Below are 21147 nucleotides of genomic sequence, written 5' to 3'. Positions count from 1 at the left end.
ATACATTTTTATTGAAATTATCTACAGCTAAATTATACAATTATGTTTGTTTTGCTCACGTAGTCTGTGTAGCAATAAGCTAGTGATTTTGTTTGGTTTGACTAGATTTTTATCCATTTATAGAAATTTAAGATTGACCACTAATAAGGTCAAGTTCTCGGTCCAATGGAAATATCAGAGTAAACACAAAGGCATCCAAGGCCTAATGACAACACCAAGAATTCTGTCACGAGAGAAATGCTTCACTCAGTGACAGACATGCGCTCACACACACACACACACACACACACACACACACACACACACACACACACACACACACACACACACACACACACACACACACACACACACGGGAAGGGTGGAAGTGGTTTCCAAGGTAATATAATCCGACATCCGCTAAAGTTAAGAATGGACCAGCTCAGTTACAAAAGACACAAACAAATACCCACGGACTAGAAAACTGTACACTGTGGTGTGTACTCACAGTTTGATTTACAACAAATAACTGCTAACATTTCAAATGGCTTTGCTGCCATTCAATTGACTTAACAGCTGACAAATAAGGCCAAATTATTCAACATCAAGGTCCTCCTGGCAGATAGTGCTAAGAGGCCTTCATCTCAGTCGTTAGTTTGTTTGTGCTGACCATAAATGGGCCTCCAATTGTGGCTGTCAGGTGAGCATTCTGAGTATGTCTGACCTGGGGAGCAATTAAAAAAAGGCTCCCAAATATTGTTGGCCTGACTTTGGGCACCAGCTGCAGCTTAGCCAGTTGGTAGAGCATTCTATGTAGGGTAGAGGGGAAAGATATAAAAGGCTAGCAGCGTAATGCTCAAGAGACAAGTGTGTGTGCCTGTGTCTCGCAGCATGGTGCTAGGAGTCACAGTGTGGCACCAGGTCACACAGTGTCGAATTTCTCTTTGCTGTGGACCACAATAAATACTATTGCGGTCACACACAAACAAGCATGCAGAGTTCACACACACACACACACACACACACACCACTTTTTGTTGTCAACTTCCAAGAGGTGGATGCCTGGCTGACCTCCTTCCTTCCTCGAACCAGTATGCAATACGAGTGTCGCCCTTTGCACAGAAAGCCTGTACCTTTTTAGAACTGACGATTCTCATCAAAGACATATATCCATAAGTGGCCTTTGGATCATAAGTCAAGGGCACCGCCGCCAGCCTATCGGAGAGGCTAGGACTGCCCTGTAAACAAGTACAAGGAAACGGGGCTGCTGCGGTTTCTCTGCACTTACTTACCGCAGTTAATTACTAAAAGATCAGTAATGCGCACGCGCACACACACACAAATTTCTCTTTGCTGTGGACCACAATAAATACTATTGCAGTCACACACAAACAAGCATGCAGAGTTCACACACACACACACACACACACACACACACACACACACACACACAACGGGGTAGGTACCCTGGTGCTGTCGTGGCATTGGAAGACATAGCAGGCACAGTGCTGGCTGTCCCGGATAAGACAGCCAAAGCTGCTGGGCTCCTGGCTGTTGTAGATCAGCTTGGTCACCCTGTGAGGGAGACACTCAAACAGCACCGTGTGGGAGAGAGGGTCCCACGCCGCCCCCTCGGCCCAGGCCGACACGCACTGCACCCGCAATGCCGACACGGTCAGAAAGACGGACTGATTGCGTTTCAGGGGGTTCTGATGTCCACCTACGTGCGGACCCCCGTGGCCCCACTCCCGCTCCCCGGGTCCGGGCCGCACGATCTGGGCCACAACCCAGGGCAGCATGGCCATGGTGGTCAGAGGATGCACCGGCAGAGAACCGACCAAGGCAAGACTGTAGCGCATCTCCTGCTCCTCCTCCTTCTCCGCCGGGGCCTCCTTAGTTTCCCCCCGAGCCCTGGGATAAGACCTTCGCCCTTTGTCCAGGCGTGAGGAGACCACCGTGGGAGGCGCGATGGAGGGCAGCGAGCAGCGCTTGGAGGGAGGCTTCTGGACGCAGGGTGGAACCAGGGCTTCATCCCTTGTCGGCTTCACCTCAAAGCAGATACCCTCCATGCCGGTTGAGGCTGCAGACGACGAGGCTTGTTGGGGGGAAATCACCTGCCATGACGACACAGACACATTATTTAGTGGTCGATAGTTTTGAAAGCTGTTAAGAGTTACATCCATTTGAGGGTTGCAGTCGTAGTTCTAGGATCCCGTGATCCTCTTTATATTTAATTACATTGAAGCACACAGTGAAGGGGGTTCAGGCATTCTAGGATCATTATTTCCAAGGTGCATGCACCAGCAGAGCTATGCGTTCAATAAAGCAGCCACAGTATGGGCATTTGAAGGGCAGCGCAAGGAGACATTCGGTAAACAACAACTGGCTGTACAGAAAAATATGACTTAACGCAGTTCAAAACTTAGCAAACTTAATCAATCTGTCCACTTGTATAAAAGTGTGCTTTAGTTTCGACCCACACAATCTCGCATAGGCCTACAAATATTTACATAAAAAAGTAAAAGGGGTTCTAAATTGTCAAGTTACTCTTAAAAAGAGGAATCGATAGTAGTTGTGCAGTTGTTACGATCCTACAGCATTTTAATGTTCCGATCATTTGATTAAATATCAATAGCATGCACAACGCAAATGAGCCTATGAATAAGGCATAACTTCACATTTTTATCACTGAATGAAACAAATACCAATTTATGGTAGTGCTTGTTCTACATAAACAAAAAACAAGTAGTTGTTCACACAATATGACATCCAAACAATAAAGTGAGTTAGACGTGTAACGATTAAGCGACTCGTGCATGCGTGAGTTATACCTCTCTACTCACAGCCAAGGGCACCTTTTCTTCTAGCCCTACTTTATCCCCTGCAGCCTTTTTGGGAGGAGAATAGCCGCTAGTTCCCAGGACTCCTTCAGGACAAGTCCCCTGATATTAAAGCGTGGCCACACTGCAGCGCGTCGTCAATGTTTTCACGCGGCTGGAGCCGAACACGAGACAGCGACACTCTCCCGAGTCCTGTCCGTTCTTTGGTAGGAGCTAAATATAGGAGATATGCAATAGACCAAAGTGGACCGCTGCTGCTGTACTACGGTGCCTCCTCTCTCAGTGCCTCTTTGATGGAGTGCGTAGTGAAGGTGCTGCCATGGACCTGGTGCTTCCCACATCACACCCTCCTCCACATGGGTGCAGCGGCGAGATGAGAACTAATAACTAGTCTATCGCGAGTTTTCTACCTCTTTCTATCCCGTAGTCTAGCACTTTGAGACTACTTATGACAAAAATCTAAGTATACAGTACAGTAGGCTACTTGTTGTTTGAGCACATTTAATGGGGGTAAGTAAAAAATATCAGTATTAATTGAGATTTGGCATATGAATTTGACAAACAATGCTGATCGTATATTTGACAGGAAAGCTTTTAAGCTGACAGACATGATTCCTCGAATGACTGCAGGACCCATAAGCATTCACATCACATGTATCACTCTTATCCAATACGTGTCATTCATAATAAAGGCTACTCTGTTTTAATTAGGTATATGACTTTCTATAACTTATTTTAAAATATATATATATATATATTAGGGCTGTCAAATTAACGCGTTCATTTCGATTAATTAATCACAGAAAAAATAACGCGATAAATAAATTAACGCAGATTAATCGATCTTCTATAGTGCCCTTTGACCCGGTACGTCATTTGCGTTGAAACTAAGGCCCCGTCCACACTAACCCGGGTAAATGTAAAAACGCACATCCGCAATGAAAACTATCTCCGTCCACACTATCGTTTTCATATCGTTTTCGGAATGTTTTGCATCCACGTTCCACACTGAAATTATTTTGATCAACAGTTTAGATTACAGGCGCGCGATCAGCTGATATTTACAGTTGATCAGCTGGTTAATCATTTTCGACCCGGTCCTGTCCAGAAACGCCGCTCTAAGTACGGTTTGAACTGCCGTCTTTCGGATTTTTTACCATCACTGAAGAACATCAAGTACAACGCTCGCCTCCGGCGTTGGAGCAACGAATATGTTTGAGCCAATATGTCGACTTGTATCTGGAGATAAATTAGTACATTGCACAGAGAGATCATCATTTGGATTTCACCTGCCATTTTTTTGATGAGCGTCTCGGTCTCGAGCGCAAGCTTGTGGCAGCGTCATGGCAACCGAACATCATCGTTTCTGAAAGCCTCCGTCTTCCCTGTCCACACTACAACGCGAACCCAGCATTTTCACGTTTTGCTACCAAATAAACTTTAAAGTCTATTATGTCTATTATTCATTGATTCAATCATCTGCCATAATTTACTTGAATTAAATTATTTTGAAATACTTTCTCGGAAAAATGTAAGTATGCGATTAATTTAGATTAATTAATCACAGAGCCTGTAATTAATTAGATAGATTTTTTTAATCGCTTGACAGCCCTAATATATATATATATATATATATATATATATATATATTAGCTACCCAAATATGTAATGTTGTTTTCAGTTGTATCACAAAGTAAAAAACAAAACATCTCAAACTGAATAAAGCTGATACATTTCCCTGGAAAACTGGAAAAGCAAGAGTATTTGCAGCGGCTTTGGTTTATATTTCCCATCACAAAATCCAAACACTAACCGTCACTGGAATGTTGTGCTCCAAATAGGTGGACCTTGGAGAATGATGCCATTTCCAAGAGTGTACCAGGAATTCCCTACTCATTAACCCAGGGAATTCTGTGAGTAAGCTTCTTCAGATTCAAAGCTAGAAAATACATCATTCACCAAAAGCCAAATATGTTAAAATAATACATAGAATCCGTTGCTCAGACATGGCTTAAAATATCGGTCTAGGCTGTTATTGGTCTGCTATTGATTGTATGTATGTATACAGCTATAGTGCTACTCTGGCTTTGGCTGCAACTTGTTCTTCTCCGGCTCAAAGAAGTGTTCAACCAGGGCGTCCACCAGGTTGTTCAGCTCCTTCTGCAGCTGCTCCACGTCACTGAGCGGAGGGGAAGAGAGACAGCAAGAATCAAATAGCCATCTATTGGGATAAGTCTTTTTAGGAAGGATTCATAGCCTATCCCATGTCCTTCTGAGACAATGCTTCACTACAAGGGATCTGCATATAGCTCCCAGGGGGAACACACAGAGGATTTCAAAAATAGCACACAGACATTTCAGGCATTTCTGTTGGGGCAAAGTCATTGACTTCAAAAGTTACGTGCAAATCTGAAGCTACTGTGAGGTCATTATTGCCATAGTTAAATACCATAAAACACCATGGGTGACTTTAAAGGGAGACAAGAGACACATTTGTACTACAGACAGCTTGGACGGTTTGAAGGGGTATTGAACTGGGAGGAAACACTCAGTGTGTTCTCCATGGTGGAGAAGGAATTGGGGGAAAGGAACTTTGGCTTTGACTCTCTGAAGTCCAGATTGAAACGCTACATGGAGGAGAAAGGGATTGTTGCCGTATGCGGGACAGCTGTCAGCTCACTTCGGGTCCATGTCATTCCACTGTTCCGACCTCTCGGTCGTATGCAGTCTCCCCCGGCTGGACTCCTCCCACTGCTCCGCCGCCGGAGGAGTCCGCATACGACCGAGAGGTCGGAACGATGGAATGACATGGACCCGAAGTGACCAGTGACAGCCGTCTACTGAAAACGTTTTTCTCGAACGTGTGTGTTTGTTGTTGCTGGGACGTAGAGGTCAACCGAAAGTGGCTCTATCACCACTTGTTGAAAGGGCTACAGCGGCACCTAGGGTAGGGGATTCAGCCATGCTCCGGCCATTATCCGATCTCTTAAAGGCCATGTACGTTCGGATGATTGACACGGTCCGTTCGAGTAGCAAAATCGGTATAAGGCTTATTCCGATCTAGCTGTCCCATGTAAACGCATTGAGTGTGAGCTACTTGGAAAGCAGCATCCTTCCTGCTCACCTGTTGCCGGGGGCAGCGCAGAGCTCCGTGTAGTACTTGATCTTGGGCTCCGTGCCGCTGGTCCTCAGGGTGGCCACGCCTCCGTTGGAGAAGGAGAAGGTGATCATCTGGCTGGAGCTGGACTTGGGGAGCACCTGGTGGGTTCATGGAGACACGCATGGTAAGAGAGTCATGGAGCTGGTCTCTGGTCCGTCAATGTAGTTCTGAGGACTGGGCCCTTCTGTCTTTGACCTCTTAGACTATGCCTTCTAGCCAAGGGTCTCCCAAGAGTGTTGATTGATTGGTTGAAGATTTGTTTTATTCTAATTTCCTTGTTTATTCTATAACCGGAAGGTTGCTAGTTTGATCCCCAGCTCCTCCTAGCTGAGTGTCGATGTGTCCCTGAGCAGGCGCCTAGCCGTAACTGCTCCCGACGAGCCGGCTGTCGCTTGTATGGTTGTCTCCGCCGTCGGTGTGTGAATGTGTCTATGAACCGTTGTCGCTTTGGATGAAAGCGTCTGCTAAATTCCCTAAAATGTAAATGTAAATGTAACGTGTCAAAAATAATTCTGCCAAATATCTTAAATGAGCTAGTATTAATGTAAGTATGAACATATTGATTTCATAATGAATCTAAAAGAGAGACAAGTGAACGATATATGTGCAACTGCGAAGCAATGGCTCACTGATCCAAAACTCTAAACGTATGAAGCGTTGTGTGGATCCCCTCATGGTGCATCCCCTCCTCACCGCCTTTTTGTCGGGCTGAGTGCTGTCGTAGCCGGTGGTCAGGTCGCGCACCGAGGTGACCGAGAAGCCACCGCACTCGCTGGGGTACGAGTCCTTCTGGTCGCCGTGGTTCCTCAAGCGCTGGAAGAGGCTGCGGATGACCTCCTGGTCGTGGCAGATGAAGTAGGAGTTCTTGGTGATGTGGTAGCCGTACCTGGGGAACGGGGGAGGGGGGGGGGGGGGAGACGACGATGGATATCAAAACCTCAAAATACTTAATGTACTGTAAGTTCCTCTGGTTTTATGTACTTTAACATTATAACCACTTAGACAAAGAAAATCTCTTACTCTTTTCTTATTGCTACTCTGCATTCTGTGAAGGCTTTTATTTTGTACTTTTCATTGTTTCTTCTTGTAACAAAAAATGTAAATGACTGTATAAAGGTTGTGTGCATGTATAAATACATATACATAAATACAATACAATACAATACATTCAGAAGTATTTTAAGGTGTGTGTGAGTGTGAGTGTGTGTGTGTGTCTTACTCTTCGTAGATGCTGGTGAGTTGCTGGGAGAGGCTGATATCTTTGGCTGCCAGGTAGGAAGTCATCTCCCCTGCAATGGCTGCAGCACTAACTCCATCCTTGTCCAGTACGCATGGACTGCACATGTACCCTGCACACACAAATTTTTAGCCGCAGCTGCTTTGTCAAGGACAGAACTCTATGAACATTGCAGGCAAGGATCGATCGCATGGTGTCAGGACTCAGTTGTAATCTTTTGCAGCAGATCTCAACTACTTGGCGCATGACAAGTTTTATTTGGTACTGCGTTGTATATGATTTTACAACGATATGGTTTAAAATAAATCATACGTTTTGTTCCCCCCCAAAACTCCTTCTTGTCACTCAACCTTTCTTATTTACCAAATATAGTGCTATAGCAGGTGTAGGAAGGAGTGAGGTAATTATTTAATGTGTCATGTTCAGAGTTTTGAGAGCTGGGGATTCTTAGTAGGTTTTCATGGTATTCTTAATTCAATTATTGATGAGAACAATTATTGAAAGATCTTGTGTGTGTGTGTGTGTGTGTGTGTGTGTGTGTGTGTGTGTGTGTGTGTGTGTGTACCTATGGCCTCCTCAAAGGCAAACAGGACAGATTTTCCATTGTTCAGCAGCTCTTTGGCCCTGTTCCCCATCCATTTGAATCCTGTCAGAGTTTCCTGTCCACACAGAAAAATATACCAGAACCATGACCAGACATTCAGTGGTAACATGACAAGTCATTTTTATCTACGCCTGCTTTAACAATTTGTTAAGAATATGCGGAAAAATGAATGAATTTACGTTTTCTAAATACCAAATACAAAGACAGAATGACTCTATCCCACCACAGGCAACTCTGATATCAACCAAAGAAAAAAACATATTGAATTAACATATTCCCTATAAACGGTATGAGGTGTTCATCTGTTTCGGATGAATCGGTGTTACCTCAAAGTGGAAGCCTTCCTTGAGTGCGATGGCTCTTAATATCTTGGAGGAGACGGTGCTGGCCAGCATGTAGACGCTCTTCACCGCCGCCGGCTCTGGGTTCTGCTTCCTCCAGCAGCGGAACATCCACCAGCCGAGCAGGGCCCCCAGCTCGTTGCCGGTGAACACCCGCCACTGACCGCTGCACAGGGGAGGGAGAGCAGGCGGTCGGAGGGAGAAGGCATCGGAGCCCTTCAGCAATATGCTAACTTTGCATTCTTGGCGTCGGTGGGCTATCCGGACCAGGTAGTTCTCGGGTCTCGCTGAGAGCCATGTCCCCAGCAAAGTGTATCAAGGTCAGTGCTGCGTGCGGCGCGACACAACTTCAGAGACGACGACGTGATCGGAGCTGTGTGTTTGCTACGGGTCATGGGTTTCATTAAAGGTTCATAATGGAGTTGAAAAGAAGATTAGCTTATTTAAATTATGAAACTGAGAGAGCAGTTTGGTGCTTGTGTTCGACCAATCACAGACACACTCACATCTTCCCAAACAACTTAGGTGCATCTGCCTTAAACCACAGTAGAGCACACACTTTTTAAAGGCAGGTCCACACATTACACTCTCAGCCAGATGCACAAATAAACACACCTCTTCTGTTTCTCAGCGATGGCCAAGCGGTCAGCGTCTGGGTCGTTGGCCAGCACCACGCTGGCTCCCTCTCGCTCAGCCAGGGCGAACGACAGAGTCTGCAAACGAACAGAGCACACTTCATACCACCCTACCATAACTATGTACCGCCATATGTGTGCGTGTTGCAGCCATGTGTGATTGTGTATTTCTGATTTGCAGCAATTATTTATATCAGATTTTGAGTGATTAGATGGTGTGACTGATGATGTGTGTGTGTATGTGTGAGAGAGATTATGTGCGTAAGGGTGTGTGTGTTTCTGTACCAGGACCCCTTTCCCCTCCTCTGGGTTTGGGTACTTGACGGTGGGGAACTCAGGGTCAGGGTCCTTCTGCTCCTCTACGGCGAAGGGAGGTCGAAGGTCAAAGGCCTTAAACGCTGCCTGGACGAACGTGTGGCCGACACCATGCACAGACGTGTGCACGATTTTCACCTCTGAACTCTTGTTGATGTCTCTGTGAGCAGAAGAGTGCAAGTATAAAACGTTTATAAATAAAATAGGTTTTGGGTTCATGCAACTATAATTACAATCACATTCTCTCACAATGGTTGGCACATAATGAGTCCATTCGAGCAAAACTAATAAGAGACATTGGGGGTTAAAGTCTCTTAGCATTTTAACAGGCTCACAGCTTAAAATGACTCGGAAAGATCTGTAGTCAATGCTGATCGATAGGGGTTTAAATAATGCCAACAACAAAATAACATCCTATAGGCGATATAGTCTACAAATAAAAATGTGGGTAACCCTGTACCTCTCCTTGTATACAACAATGGTACTATCTTCAATCTCAAAATCCCTCAAATTAACGCCATCCAGCCGGCTGAACTATGCTAGTCCGCGCGTCACACAATTGCTCAGCTAGTTAAGGCGGACAAAACGCTGTTACTGAGTTTTTTAATTCTGAATGTACCCCGCCTACTGACTGAGAGGGGGTCAATCTTACACATTGCCACTCTAACCAGTCACCTGTTGGTCAAAAGCAGTCAGACTCTTAGTGCAGAATAAAACCATACTAATTCAGCCACTCTCCACCTACTTTCATGGTTTGGCCCAGTCTCACCTGACCTTATTTCTTTCTAGTTAATGGGACTCTAACCCGCCCAGGTCCTTTGTTCTGTCTGGGAGCATAACAGTCCACATGTGAGGGCCCTCTGTCCCTGTGATTCAGATACACACCTATGGTTGTACGAGTTAAAGTCAGTTTACTACTTTCTTCACATGCTGTTGGTCCTTGAATGGGTATTTGTACATTGGATGTGATTGAATGCTTGACCGGTATAATGTGGTAGAAGCGCGACTTGCCTGTTTGCCTTGGGGCTACAGATATAATTGGTGTTAACTGTAGCTGTAAGAGTCCTGTGGCTAGTAATTTAGCTGACGCGCTCGCTGTAGGCTGGCCGTTGTGCCAATAACAATGTCCAACTGATGGACCTGATGTTTGCAATGCTTTTGGAATAAATACCCCAAAGGAAAAGGACGAAGTTGGACATTGTTATTGGCACAACAGCCAGTCTACAGCCAGCCTACAACCAGCCTACAGCCAGCGCGTCAGCTAAATAATTAGCCACAGGACTCTATATTATGTTATGTTATTATTATGTTTCTCTTATGCAGTACTCCCGGTATAATATACAGTGGGGCAAAAAAGTATTTAGTCAGCCACCAATTGTGCAAGTTCTCCCACTTAAAAAGATGAGAGAGGCCTGTAATTTTCATCATAGGTATACCTCAGCTATGAGAGACAAAATGAAAAAAAAAAATCTAGAAAATCACATTGTCTGATTTTTAAAGAATTTATTTGCAAATTATGGTGGAAAATAAGTATTTGGTCAATAACAAAAGGTCATCTCAATACTTTGTTACATGCCGTTTGTTGGCAATGACAGAGGTCAAACGTTTTCTGTAAGTCTTTACAAGGTTTTCACACACTGCTGCTGGTATTTTGGCCCATTCCTCCATGCAGATCTCCTCTAGAGCAGTGATGTTTTTGGGCCTTCGCTGGGCAACACAGACTTTCAACTCCCTCCAAAGATTTTCTATGGGGTTGAGATCTGGAGACTGGCTAGGCCACTCCAGGACCTTGAAATGCTTCTTACGAAGCCACTCCTTCGTTGCCCGGGCGGTGTGTTTGGGGTCATTGTCATGCTGAAAGACCCAGTCACGTTTCATCTTCAGTTTTCACTCAAAATCTCACGATACATGGCCCCATTCATTCTTTCTGTCACACGGATCAGACGTCCTGGTCCCTTGGCAGAAAAACAGCCCCAAAGCATGATGTTTCCACCCCCATGCTTCACAGTAGGTATGGTGTTCTTTGGATGCAACTCAGCATTCTTTCTCCTCCAAACACGACGAGTTGAGTTTTTACCAAAAAGTTCTATTTTGGTTTCATCTGACCTTATGACATTCTCCCAATCCTGTCCTGGATCATCCAAATGCTCTCTAGCAAACTTCAAACGGGCCCGGATATGCACTGGCTTTAGCAGGGGGACACGTCTGGCAGTGCAGGATTTGAGTCCCTGGCGGCGTAGTGTGTTAGTGATGGTAGCCTTTGTTACTTTGGTCCCAGCTCTCTGGAGGTCATTCACTAGGTCCCCCCGTGTGGTTCTGGGATTTTTGTTCACCGTTCTTGTGATCATTTTGACCCCACAGGATGAGATCTTGCGTGGAGCCCCAGATCGAGGGAGATTATCAGTGGTCTTGTATGTATTCCATTTCCTAATAATTGCTCCCATAGTTGATTTCTTCACACCAAGCTGCTTACCTATTGCAGATTCAGACTTCCCAGCCTGGTGCAGGTCTACAATTGTGTTTCTGGTGTCCTTTGACAGCTCTTTGGTCTTGGCCATAGTGGAGTTTGGAGTGTGGCTGTTTGAGGTTGTGGACAGGTGTCTTTTATACTGATAAGGAGTTCAAACATGTGCCATTAATACAGGTAAACAGCCTCTTAAAGAAGAAGTTACAGGTCTGTGACAGCCAGAAATCTTGCTGGTTTGTAGGTGACCAAATACTTATTTTCCACCATAATTTGCAAATAAATTCTTAAAAAATCAGACAATGTGATTTTCTGGATTTTTTTTTTTCATTTTGTCTCTCATAGCTGAGGTTTATCTATGATGAAAATTACAGGCCTCTCTCGTCTTTTTAAGTGGGAGAACTTGCACAATTGGTGGCTGACTAAATACTTTTTTGCCCCACTGTATATTAGTATAAATTAGTATTAGTATTAGTATAATCCCTGTCAACGCACACCTCACCCCCTTGGTTAGAGTACTAATATTCGTTGTTTAGGTACCTACATTTAGTTACCTAAATGTGAATTATTTACATCTTTTGATGCCTTATAGAAAACCAGTCACGCCTTATGTCCTATTGCTCTTCATGTGTGTACAGCGGCAATAAATGCCTGAAACCGAAACATCCGTTGTACCTCCTAAATACTTATCACTCAAATCAAGCACTTTAAACTCACCTACCACACGTTTAATATCCCTACAGCAGTATAAACTGGGTAATAAAAGCTGTTGAGATTCTGACCCAGAGTGCAGCAGGGTTGTCGGACTGCTGTCGTACCTGTGGTGGCAGTGCTGCTGGATGGCCTTGAAATACTGCTCGTGGATGTCCTGGTAAGGGTCCTTCAGCAGGGAGCTGCTGACGGCCTTCTCGGTGTCCCAGGCCTGGGGCCAGGGCTCCAGGTTCTCCTCTATGGCCTGGGCAATGCCCTTGTCATGGGGGGACACTATCTGGGCACCGTTGTCCAAGTACACCTGGGTGGGTTGCATCAGGGGGGAGGAGAAAGGATAAAAAATGATTTAAAGGAGGGACGATTTCTGTTTGTAGCTACTGGAGGATTGTTAGTGCGACTTCTGATCTGACCTTGTAGCCGTTATCCTCTTTGGGGTTGTGTGAAGCGGTCACCATGACTCCAGCACACAGACCAAGGTGAGACACTGCAAAGGGCTGGACAGCAGATGACCACATTATCCTATATATTTTATCTTACCAGTACATGCAATATGCCATTCGCAGAAAATAACAAACATATAGGAACCTATGTGAAAAGTGAATTGCCTGCAGATAGAGAGCATGAAATTACTGACTTTAGTTAAATGCTTTTTACATTTTTGATGGACACAAATGAGTGTCTGTCTGTTTAGAGCATATTTTGCACATGCAATGATATAATTAAGAGATGCTATCACTTTGCAAACTTTAAATTAAATTAAATAATACAATTTGTGCATTGGAATCAATATGTCTCTATGTGCGTAGAGTGTATGTGTGTGTATTACACAATATTTACACTGAAGAAGTACATGTTTTTTGGATGTAGTTTGACCCTATCGCCATGTCAACCTTTAAACTACCTGTTCTCCCTGTTCTATACGATATTCAAGAATGACATGACTCATCTTTTGCTTCTGCTCTATCACATTCTTGACCATAATTAGCATGTTATCAGCCTGAATGTACAAAGGGAGATAACCGGTCATTTATGATATTGAACGTTTATATTTAATTGTGGAAAGTGTGTGGTTGGTACTTGGTAGCTGGTTTAAGAAGCCAACCCTGGCCCGAGTCCGACCAAACACATTCTGGGTTTGGGTGGAGCTGCACAACTGCAGTACGCTCGCCAGCCAATGCGCACACATGTTTCACCAGCACCCCCACCCACCCCCCGAGGAGATCTCTGAGACAGAGGCATGGAACCCCTGCTCCGACTGCGACAAACAATCGACTGCACTAAACCGGTTTCAACATGATCAACCTTTGCCCTGCTCATCCCGGGAGCCCAGTAAAGCCACTGCGCCGACGTGTGTCGGGGTCGGCTGATGCATTTATGTGTCATGCATTGCCATGACTCACCACGAAGGGGGTCGGTGTGATGTCAGAGAAGAGGTGCACAGGAACCCCCCGGCTGGTGAAGGCGGCTGCAGCCAGGCTGGCAAAGCGCTTACTGCTGCCCCCGCTGGCAGGGTGGGCGCGGGCGTCATACCCGATCACCACGCCCCGCTCCTTCAGGTCAGAGAAGCACTGCTCCAGGTAGTCGCAGAAGCCCTGGGAGGTGAATCCATTTAGGTAGGATATTGTTTTTATGGCAATATATTTATACATATTAAATCAATTTAGTTTGATTGTCATGCATTCGATTTTCATGTATTCATGTATTTATTTCATTCCAATTCTGTTGACTTTTGCCACTTTGGCAAAGAAAAAATGTAAAAGAATGAAACAGACAAGTGAGAAAGAAAGAAAGGGGGAAATAAGGTAAGTATCTATGCTTATTTGGTAAGGTCAATGCTATGCTTGATATTGCTTGTTAATGCCTTGGTGTGTGAGTGTTTTTTTTGACTGTTTCTTGGAGATGTGGGTGTATGTGTGTGTGAGCGAGAGTGAGTGTGGGAGTGTGTGTGTGTACCTGTGTGGTCTGGATGATGGTGAGGTCGTTCATGCAGGAGACCCCGGGCCCCATGGCGGCCCTCAGGCCCGCGGTGCCGAACACCATCCTGGAGGAGAAGCATCTCCGCAGCTGCTCCAGCGCTCCCTCCTGCACCAGGGCCTTCACCATGGCTGCTGTCTTAGGGTTCTGTCACAAAAGCACATGACACAATCAACGGGTTTGACCTGAGACCACCTCAGGGGCTCCCATGACGGTTGGTTGTCCCCTGTAATTGGGGACGTCCCTTGTCCTCTTAAGTCAATGAATGGCCCTGTGAGGGTGGTCAGATGCCTGGAAGCATGCTGCATCAATCTTTGCATGTCCATTCATTGTATGCAAGAAGCACGTTATTTTGCTTATAAAGGCTCATGAACATGCATCCAATGGCGGTTCTACACGGGGGCCCCTGTAGACATGTCCCTGGCCCCCCGTGGCCCCCGTGCTGACCAAATAAACCAATTATGATTTTACTGATTGTACGGAAGTAATGCGACGCAACGTTCTACACGGGTAAATTAGAGGGGCGCACCCAAACACCATGGTGCTGCTGCTGGGTGAATGAGAGCTCAGCGACTACTCTTGGAGAAAGGAGCCACGATTTCTCCTGTTGCAAAAGTCGAAGGCAAGCAGCACGATTTAATTTCGTAAGTGACTTGTTATTGTCGCACATAACCATGTTACTGTAGTTCCTCACACTGATAATGAAATTAAGCTTGTAAATGTCTGGTCTCGATATATTTAGAAAGTTAATCATATCTAAGCAAACTCATCGAAGCAGAAGCGAGTATCCAAATGTCAGTATCCTTCCTAGGTCTAGGCTACACAATGTTGTGATGTTAACCACGTATTTTCATCCGTTATGGCTGTTACATTGGGATAACAAATACATTTGAGTAAAGAGTAGTAGGCTATCTGCCCGTGTTAAGTAGGGAGGGATGGTTATGCAACGAAATGTAATGCATGCCCCTACGTTTTTTTCTATCTTTTTCTAGCAACTATCATTAAATGAGGAAAGAACATTAGAACAGGGACTTTTTCTAAAAGGGAAGAACACAGTTTCTCCACACTGAAACTGTTAAAATAAATAAGAAATGGCACATTGTTTTGCACTTCGTTGTACCCTGGATTTGTTTTCCACATTTAAACACTTTATTTGTGGCCCTACCTCTCTTGCACGCTTGTACATGCATAAGTAGAAGTAGCTGTTACTCAGACATAACAGTACAAAATGTGTGCAAATATACAGGTGTGCAAATAAACAGTAATGTAAATGTAAGTAATGCAATTTAACGTAATGTGACGTAAATGCATGGTATTATTATAGATGATAATAATGCCAACTCTACAGCGTAAAGAGTCACGCAACTATCCCTGCACTATCTGCGAATACACTGCCTAAAATAAACTAAAATAAACTCATGGGAACATGTTGTCATTCCACCTACCTTGTCATATGCCAGCCAGGTTTTGATATCTTGGTCTAACTTGACGTCCAGGGTCGTGGACCGGCCATTCTCCATGTTTGCCTTACTTGCTTGAGGTACTGTTGCTACTCAGTTGCGTGTTGTGATAACGCGCATATGATGAATATTGCTGTGGAAGGAAGAAGAAACTGCTATCCTGACAGGCGAGCTTCCTGGACTCGTCGACGTGCTACGCATGCACGCAGGGGCGGAGCCAGAGGATAAAGGACGCTACTATGTCATCCACTGGATTCTTCCTGTCTTGTGACCGAAGCGAATTGAAGTCAGGGGGGTTGTATTGTCAAACCTGAACGATCACGCGTTTACCAAACATTTCTATAACTTGGTACTTGGGTCTCATTTGACTTTTTGACTATTTGGCCTGAAGCATCCATACGGTCCGCCTGGATAGATGGCTCTTTAACTTGAAAGATTTGAAAGTTTTGGAAAACCTTGACATTTAAAAATATATCTTTTTGTAGTATGCACAAATACGATTATTCAAATTATCTTACATTATTAAATTAATCAAAAGTCTGCATCAGTGAAGCCCAGGGACCTCAAACTAGATAGCCCCATCTAGTCCCCTCGCCCCCCTGTATTGTGGGAAGACTTGTTATAATTGAAGTCAATGGGGGGTTAAAGTAAACGCTAACCTGTGCCCACCCGAAGTCGAACAACTCCGCTTTGTCAAAGTTGGCACACGAAAAGGAACCGCGTGTAAGCGGGTGTCGAAAAAGTGATGTACTTTGATCCCAGGGTGTGTTATAGAGCGCAACAGTGGTTGCAGAAGTAACAATCCCATTCATTTTCTCCATTGAGGTTTTGATTAAAAGCCATAATGTCTCGTAACTATCCAACGTATACGTTACGCACTGTTATGTTGTGAAACGATGGTTTATGCTCCTGTAGAAGCCACATGCTAAGGACGAAAACATTTAGGTTTTAGAAAAACACGTTTAATTCGCATTGTCTTTGAGCCACTACACTACCCACAATCCTGAAGTGTAACAGGATGTCTTTTGAATGGTGGAGCTCGCTGTTACCACGAAATCGTTTACCCGCACCTGTGAAAGTCAAGCCATCGATGACTTCTACTGAACTCAATCGCTTACCAAAGCAACCATGATTTAGAGATTAATGGAAAGTTAGAGTTGTGGTTAGAGCGTAGAGGAAATGAACTCTAGGCTACATGTTAAAATATGTTGATATATATGATCAAAATAAAGGTACAAATATATGATATAGCACAAGCAATGCTTTTGAGTAATTTTGGAAGTGTAAAAGCATAGGAATAGGCCACATAATGTTGAATGAATACGTAACTGGAATACAAGAAATAATTCACATGTATTAAAACGAGTAAAGTTATTATGCGGTGATGACAGCAATCAGCAACGATAGAACGTACCATGTCGATGACAACGCTATACACTAATTAAACACTATACACTCACATACAGAATAATTGACACAACTTGCATAAACAATATAAACAATACTAGAAAAAGCACAGTGAGGTTGAAAATATGTTTTAATAAAGCCACATAGATGAAGACATAAAGAAACGTTAAATGGCTAAATCAAGTGAAGGGATTTGAACGGAGTTCAAAAGTCTAAATGGAGTAAACAATGTAAAGATGCATACCATTTAAAAGAATGTTAAATGGTTGGAAACAAATAAAGTGACAGCTGAATGAAAAGCGCAAAGCATTGCTCAAAATGCAGAAATGTAAAAGGAATTGAACTGAAGAATCTGAAAGGTCAAATGTATTGCAGTGCACTGCTAAAAAACCTGGAAGTTGAAATCGAAAACTGACAGACGCTGAATTGCATTATCTGAAGAAGCAAAGTGCTGAAATACATCGTTACAAAAGCTTTTCAGAGAGCATGCTCACGTGCCAATGTTCATAAGGCTAATATTTAATTTAATTTAATTGTTTATTGATCCACAATCAGCCCTCTCGTACACAGACGAGTGCTGTTCTTCCTGGGGTCGAAATTTTCAAATTGCATATCCTTTTTTACATACAAGCATGCATTCACACAGCATACAACACAAACAAAACATTCAATAAAAAGAGGAAATGAAAATCATTACTTGATTTAAGTTGGTGAATAATATTCTGAAAAAGAAAATCATGTAACACCTTGTGTAAACAAATACAATTTCAATTTGATTTTAAAGGCCATCTTACTTGTTTCATTTACCAAAAAACGTGGTAAAGAATTCCATGCTACCATTGCTCTGTAGTGCAGTTTTCTCTGTCCAGCCCATGTTTTATAAACAGACAGTAGAAATCTCTCTGATGACTGACGTGTAGAGTTATTGTGCCTATCATGACTAAACATTAAGCTATTAAACAGGCTGCAGGACTATTTGCTGTTATATTTCTTAAAAAGCTGACAAGAGTAACCTACTTTTAACTGGTAACAAATTCAACTTATTAAGTATCTCATATACTCTAGTTCTGTATGAGCAGTTGAGCACTATATGAGCAGCTTTGTTTTGAGCTACTGCTTATTACGATTGTTTTCTGATGTGCTGGATCATATGACTGTACAGTAATCAAGCTGAGATAGGACTAAAGCTTGCATTCATTGTTTAATTAAGCATCCTGGTAAATATGTCCTACAATATCTAATTGCAGCCATCAGGGGCGTAGGAATGAGTTTAACATTGGGGGGGACACATATCGGAAACCTGACAGATCCGTTAATGGTTTGAACAGAAATATGTCATAAATTAACTACACTGAAAAAATTCACAAATATATTTTATTCTACTAAAAAAATACATTTGTAAATGTAAAGGAAAACACATTTTGAATGGCAGTAATGAACTGATAAATATCAAATCAATTCTTTAATTGCACGCTCAATCATCCAGTTTTTTAGAATAAGAAGCGGTGACAAGACGCTGTGTTGCGCTTTCAAAATAAAATAAAATATTTTTCTCCCCCGGTATAATTTTTAGCTGGGACGGCGCCTGTCTCCAATATTGGAGGGGACACGTCCCCTCCGTCCCCCCCGGTTCCTACGCCCTTGGCAGCCATCCCTCTACTGATTTTCTTCAACATTTCATCCATCTGACTTGTCCAGGTCATTTGGCTGTCAATCAGCACACCAAGTAGCTTAACTTCTGTGACCTGTTCGATTTCTTTATCATCTAGTTTTAAATGCAGTTTTGGCTCTACTCTCCCTCCCCGTTTAGAGTGTAATACTATGCATTTTGTTTTTTTTATGTTAAGTACCATTTCATTTATGTTTACCCATTTCCTTATCAGCACTAGATCTTCTTTTAGAACCTTTTCAAGATCTCCTGGTGTCAACGCTGCTGAATAAATGGTTGAGTCATCTGCGTACATAGCAATAGATGCATTGTTTAGAATTAAAGATAAATCATTTGTAAATATTAAAAATAAAAGTGACCCTAAACAACTCCCTTGCGACACTCCACAGCTCATAACCCTCATTTCTGAAAAAACACCATTAAAATACACAGTATTTTCTATTTGTAAGGTAACTATTGATCCAGGCAACAGAACCCCTATCAAAACCAACAGCACAGTTTATTCACTAATAATCTATGGTCAAGAATATCAAAAGTAGCACTGAAGTCTAATAAAACAGCACCAACTATCTTGCCTGCGTCTATTTCTTTCAGCCAGTCGTCAGTCATTTGGGTTAGCAATGTAGCTGTGGAGTGCCTCTTTCTGTATGCATGTTGATGAGCTGTGTTCAAGTCATTTATACAGAAATAATGTTGTATTTGCTCATATACTATTCTTTCCATGATCCTGCTATTGTGGGTAGAATGCTTATTGGTCTACTATTCTTCCCTGAGAAATTCTCTTTATTATTCTTTGGCAGTGGGATCATTTTAGGAATCTTCCAGTCTGCTGGGCAAATTGATTTTTCAAAACTTAAATTAATTATATGGCAGATAGGCAGAGCCAAGACATCTGCAACAGGTTCAAGCAACCTCACATCCAGGTTATCAACACCCGCTGGTTTGTCCTTACTGAGTTTTATTTATTGTTCTACTGTAGACACCTTGACTTTTTCAAAGTGGAAACTACAGCATTTATTCTTCATCAATTTTTTTGTAATAAGCCTGGATGAGAGCTCTAGACACTTATTTTCTACCTTCATACCATCATTTAATTTCTGAATTTTACCACTGAAATAAACACTTAAATAGTTAGCAATTTCATCTGGTTTGGTGATAAAATTTCCCTCTGCCTCTAAGACGGACGGTGTAGATCTACCACTTTTTCCCATTAGTTGATTAATAACATTCCACATGGTCTTGCTATCTATACTACTATTACTATGATTAAACATTTTCTGCTTGGTTTTATTCAACATTGTTACAAAATTTCTTAGTTTACGATACATACTCCATGCTCGTTCACCACCAGATGGTATTGCCACTGGCTTGGCTCTATCCCTCTCCACCACGTGTGCTTTAAGTCCCTGATCCAACCAAGAAGACATGATGTTTCACACCGCTAACTTCCTGACAGGAGCTTGTTTATTCACGATTGGGAGTAGTAAACTGTCAAACGCACGCAGAGCAAGATCAGGGTCTTCCTTCTGTAGAACTTCAGACCAGTCAACCTCTCTTACTTCATTACAGTAGTTATATTCATTAAAGTTTTTAAAGATTAGTTTGAAAATAACTTCCTGACCCCCCTTGGGTATTTACGTCTTTCTTCCCATGATAAGGTTGTGGTTGCTGCAGCCTACGGGAATGGAAGTTAGATTTGAACACTGCTCAGAAACATTTGTAAATATTAAATCAATACAAGTTGAGGATTTGACTCCATCCGCTCTACTGCATATTCTTGTAGGCTTCTTGACTTCTTGTGATAAATTACATGTATCTGCTAAAGAAAGTAGTCTAGCTTTAAGCGGGCAGTCTCTCATATTCCAGTCTATATGTAAGTCTCCTAAGAAAAACATTTCATAATTTGCATCACACCCTTTGTCCAGTACTTTACATATATTGTCTAAGTAAATTGTAGTTGCATTCGGAGGTCTATATAGCAGCACCCTATTAACATTGGCTTTATATACGGGAGTTGAACTTGCAGCCACAATACTTCGACCTCTTTACATCCTCATTCCTTGTTTTAACTGGTATATGATCTTGACAATAGATGGCTACTCCACCTCCCCTTGTTATTCCCCTATAGTCTATACATATTATTTCCCTCTATTTTCAATCGTCACTATTTATTGCTGGATTCAGGTGTGTCTCTGATATTGCAAGTACATGTAACTTATGTTCAGTCAGGATTTCAGAAACATCCACAATTTTATTACGTATACTACAAATATTCAAGTGACCCAATATAAAGCAGGCTAAGTTATAAGTCCCTTGGCCACTTTGAAAAGGACTTTTGATTGATTTGATTA

At 43.0% G+C, this 21147-nt stretch overlaps 1 protein-coding gene across 1 annotated transcript; it reads right to left on the bottom strand.

Annotated features, from left to right (window-relative positions):
* Positions 1-3333: 3333 nt before the first annotated feature.
* Positions 3334-15896, bottom strand: pgm2 (phosphoglucomutase 2). Its single transcript, XM_079728810.1, has 13 exons — positions 15706-15896; positions 14240-14407; positions 13687-13878; positions 12697-12780; positions 12394-12587; positions 9082-9271; positions 8777-8874; positions 8147-8327; positions 7782-7875; positions 7199-7328; positions 6673-6865; positions 5944-6077; positions 3334-4998 (listed from the first exon to the last, which is right to left on the bottom strand). The coding sequence occupies exons 1-13, from the start codon at positions 15778-15780 to the stop codon at positions 4896-4898; spliced, it is 1836 nt and encodes a 611-aa protein (XP_079584936.1). The 5' UTR covers positions 15781-15896; the 3' UTR covers positions 3334-4895.
* Positions 15897-21147: the final 5251 nt, after the last annotated feature.

The sequence above is a fragment of the Pollachius pollachius genome, assembly GCF_949987615.1.
Source record: "Pollachius pollachius genome assembly, chromosome: 2".
NCBI lineage: Eukaryota > Metazoa > Chordata > Actinopteri > Gadiformes > Gadidae > Pollachius > Pollachius pollachius.
The sequence above is the reverse complement of the archived record's forward strand: the minus strand, read 5'-3'. Positions and strand labels throughout refer to the sequence as shown.

Coding starts and splice junctions, on each gene's coding strand:
- pgm2 (XM_079728810.1), bottom strand. CDS start 15,780: ATGGAGAATGGCCGGTCCACGACCCTGGACGTCAAGTTAGACCAAGAT. Junction 12,781..13,686: donor TCACACCGACCCCCTTCGTG/GTGAGTCATGGC, acceptor TCTGCTGTCCAG/CCCTTTGCAGTGTCTCACCT. Junction 8,328..8,776: donor ATCGCTGAGAAACAGAAGAG/GTGTGTTTATTT, acceptor TCCCCTGTGCAG/CGGTCAGTGGCGGGTGTTCA.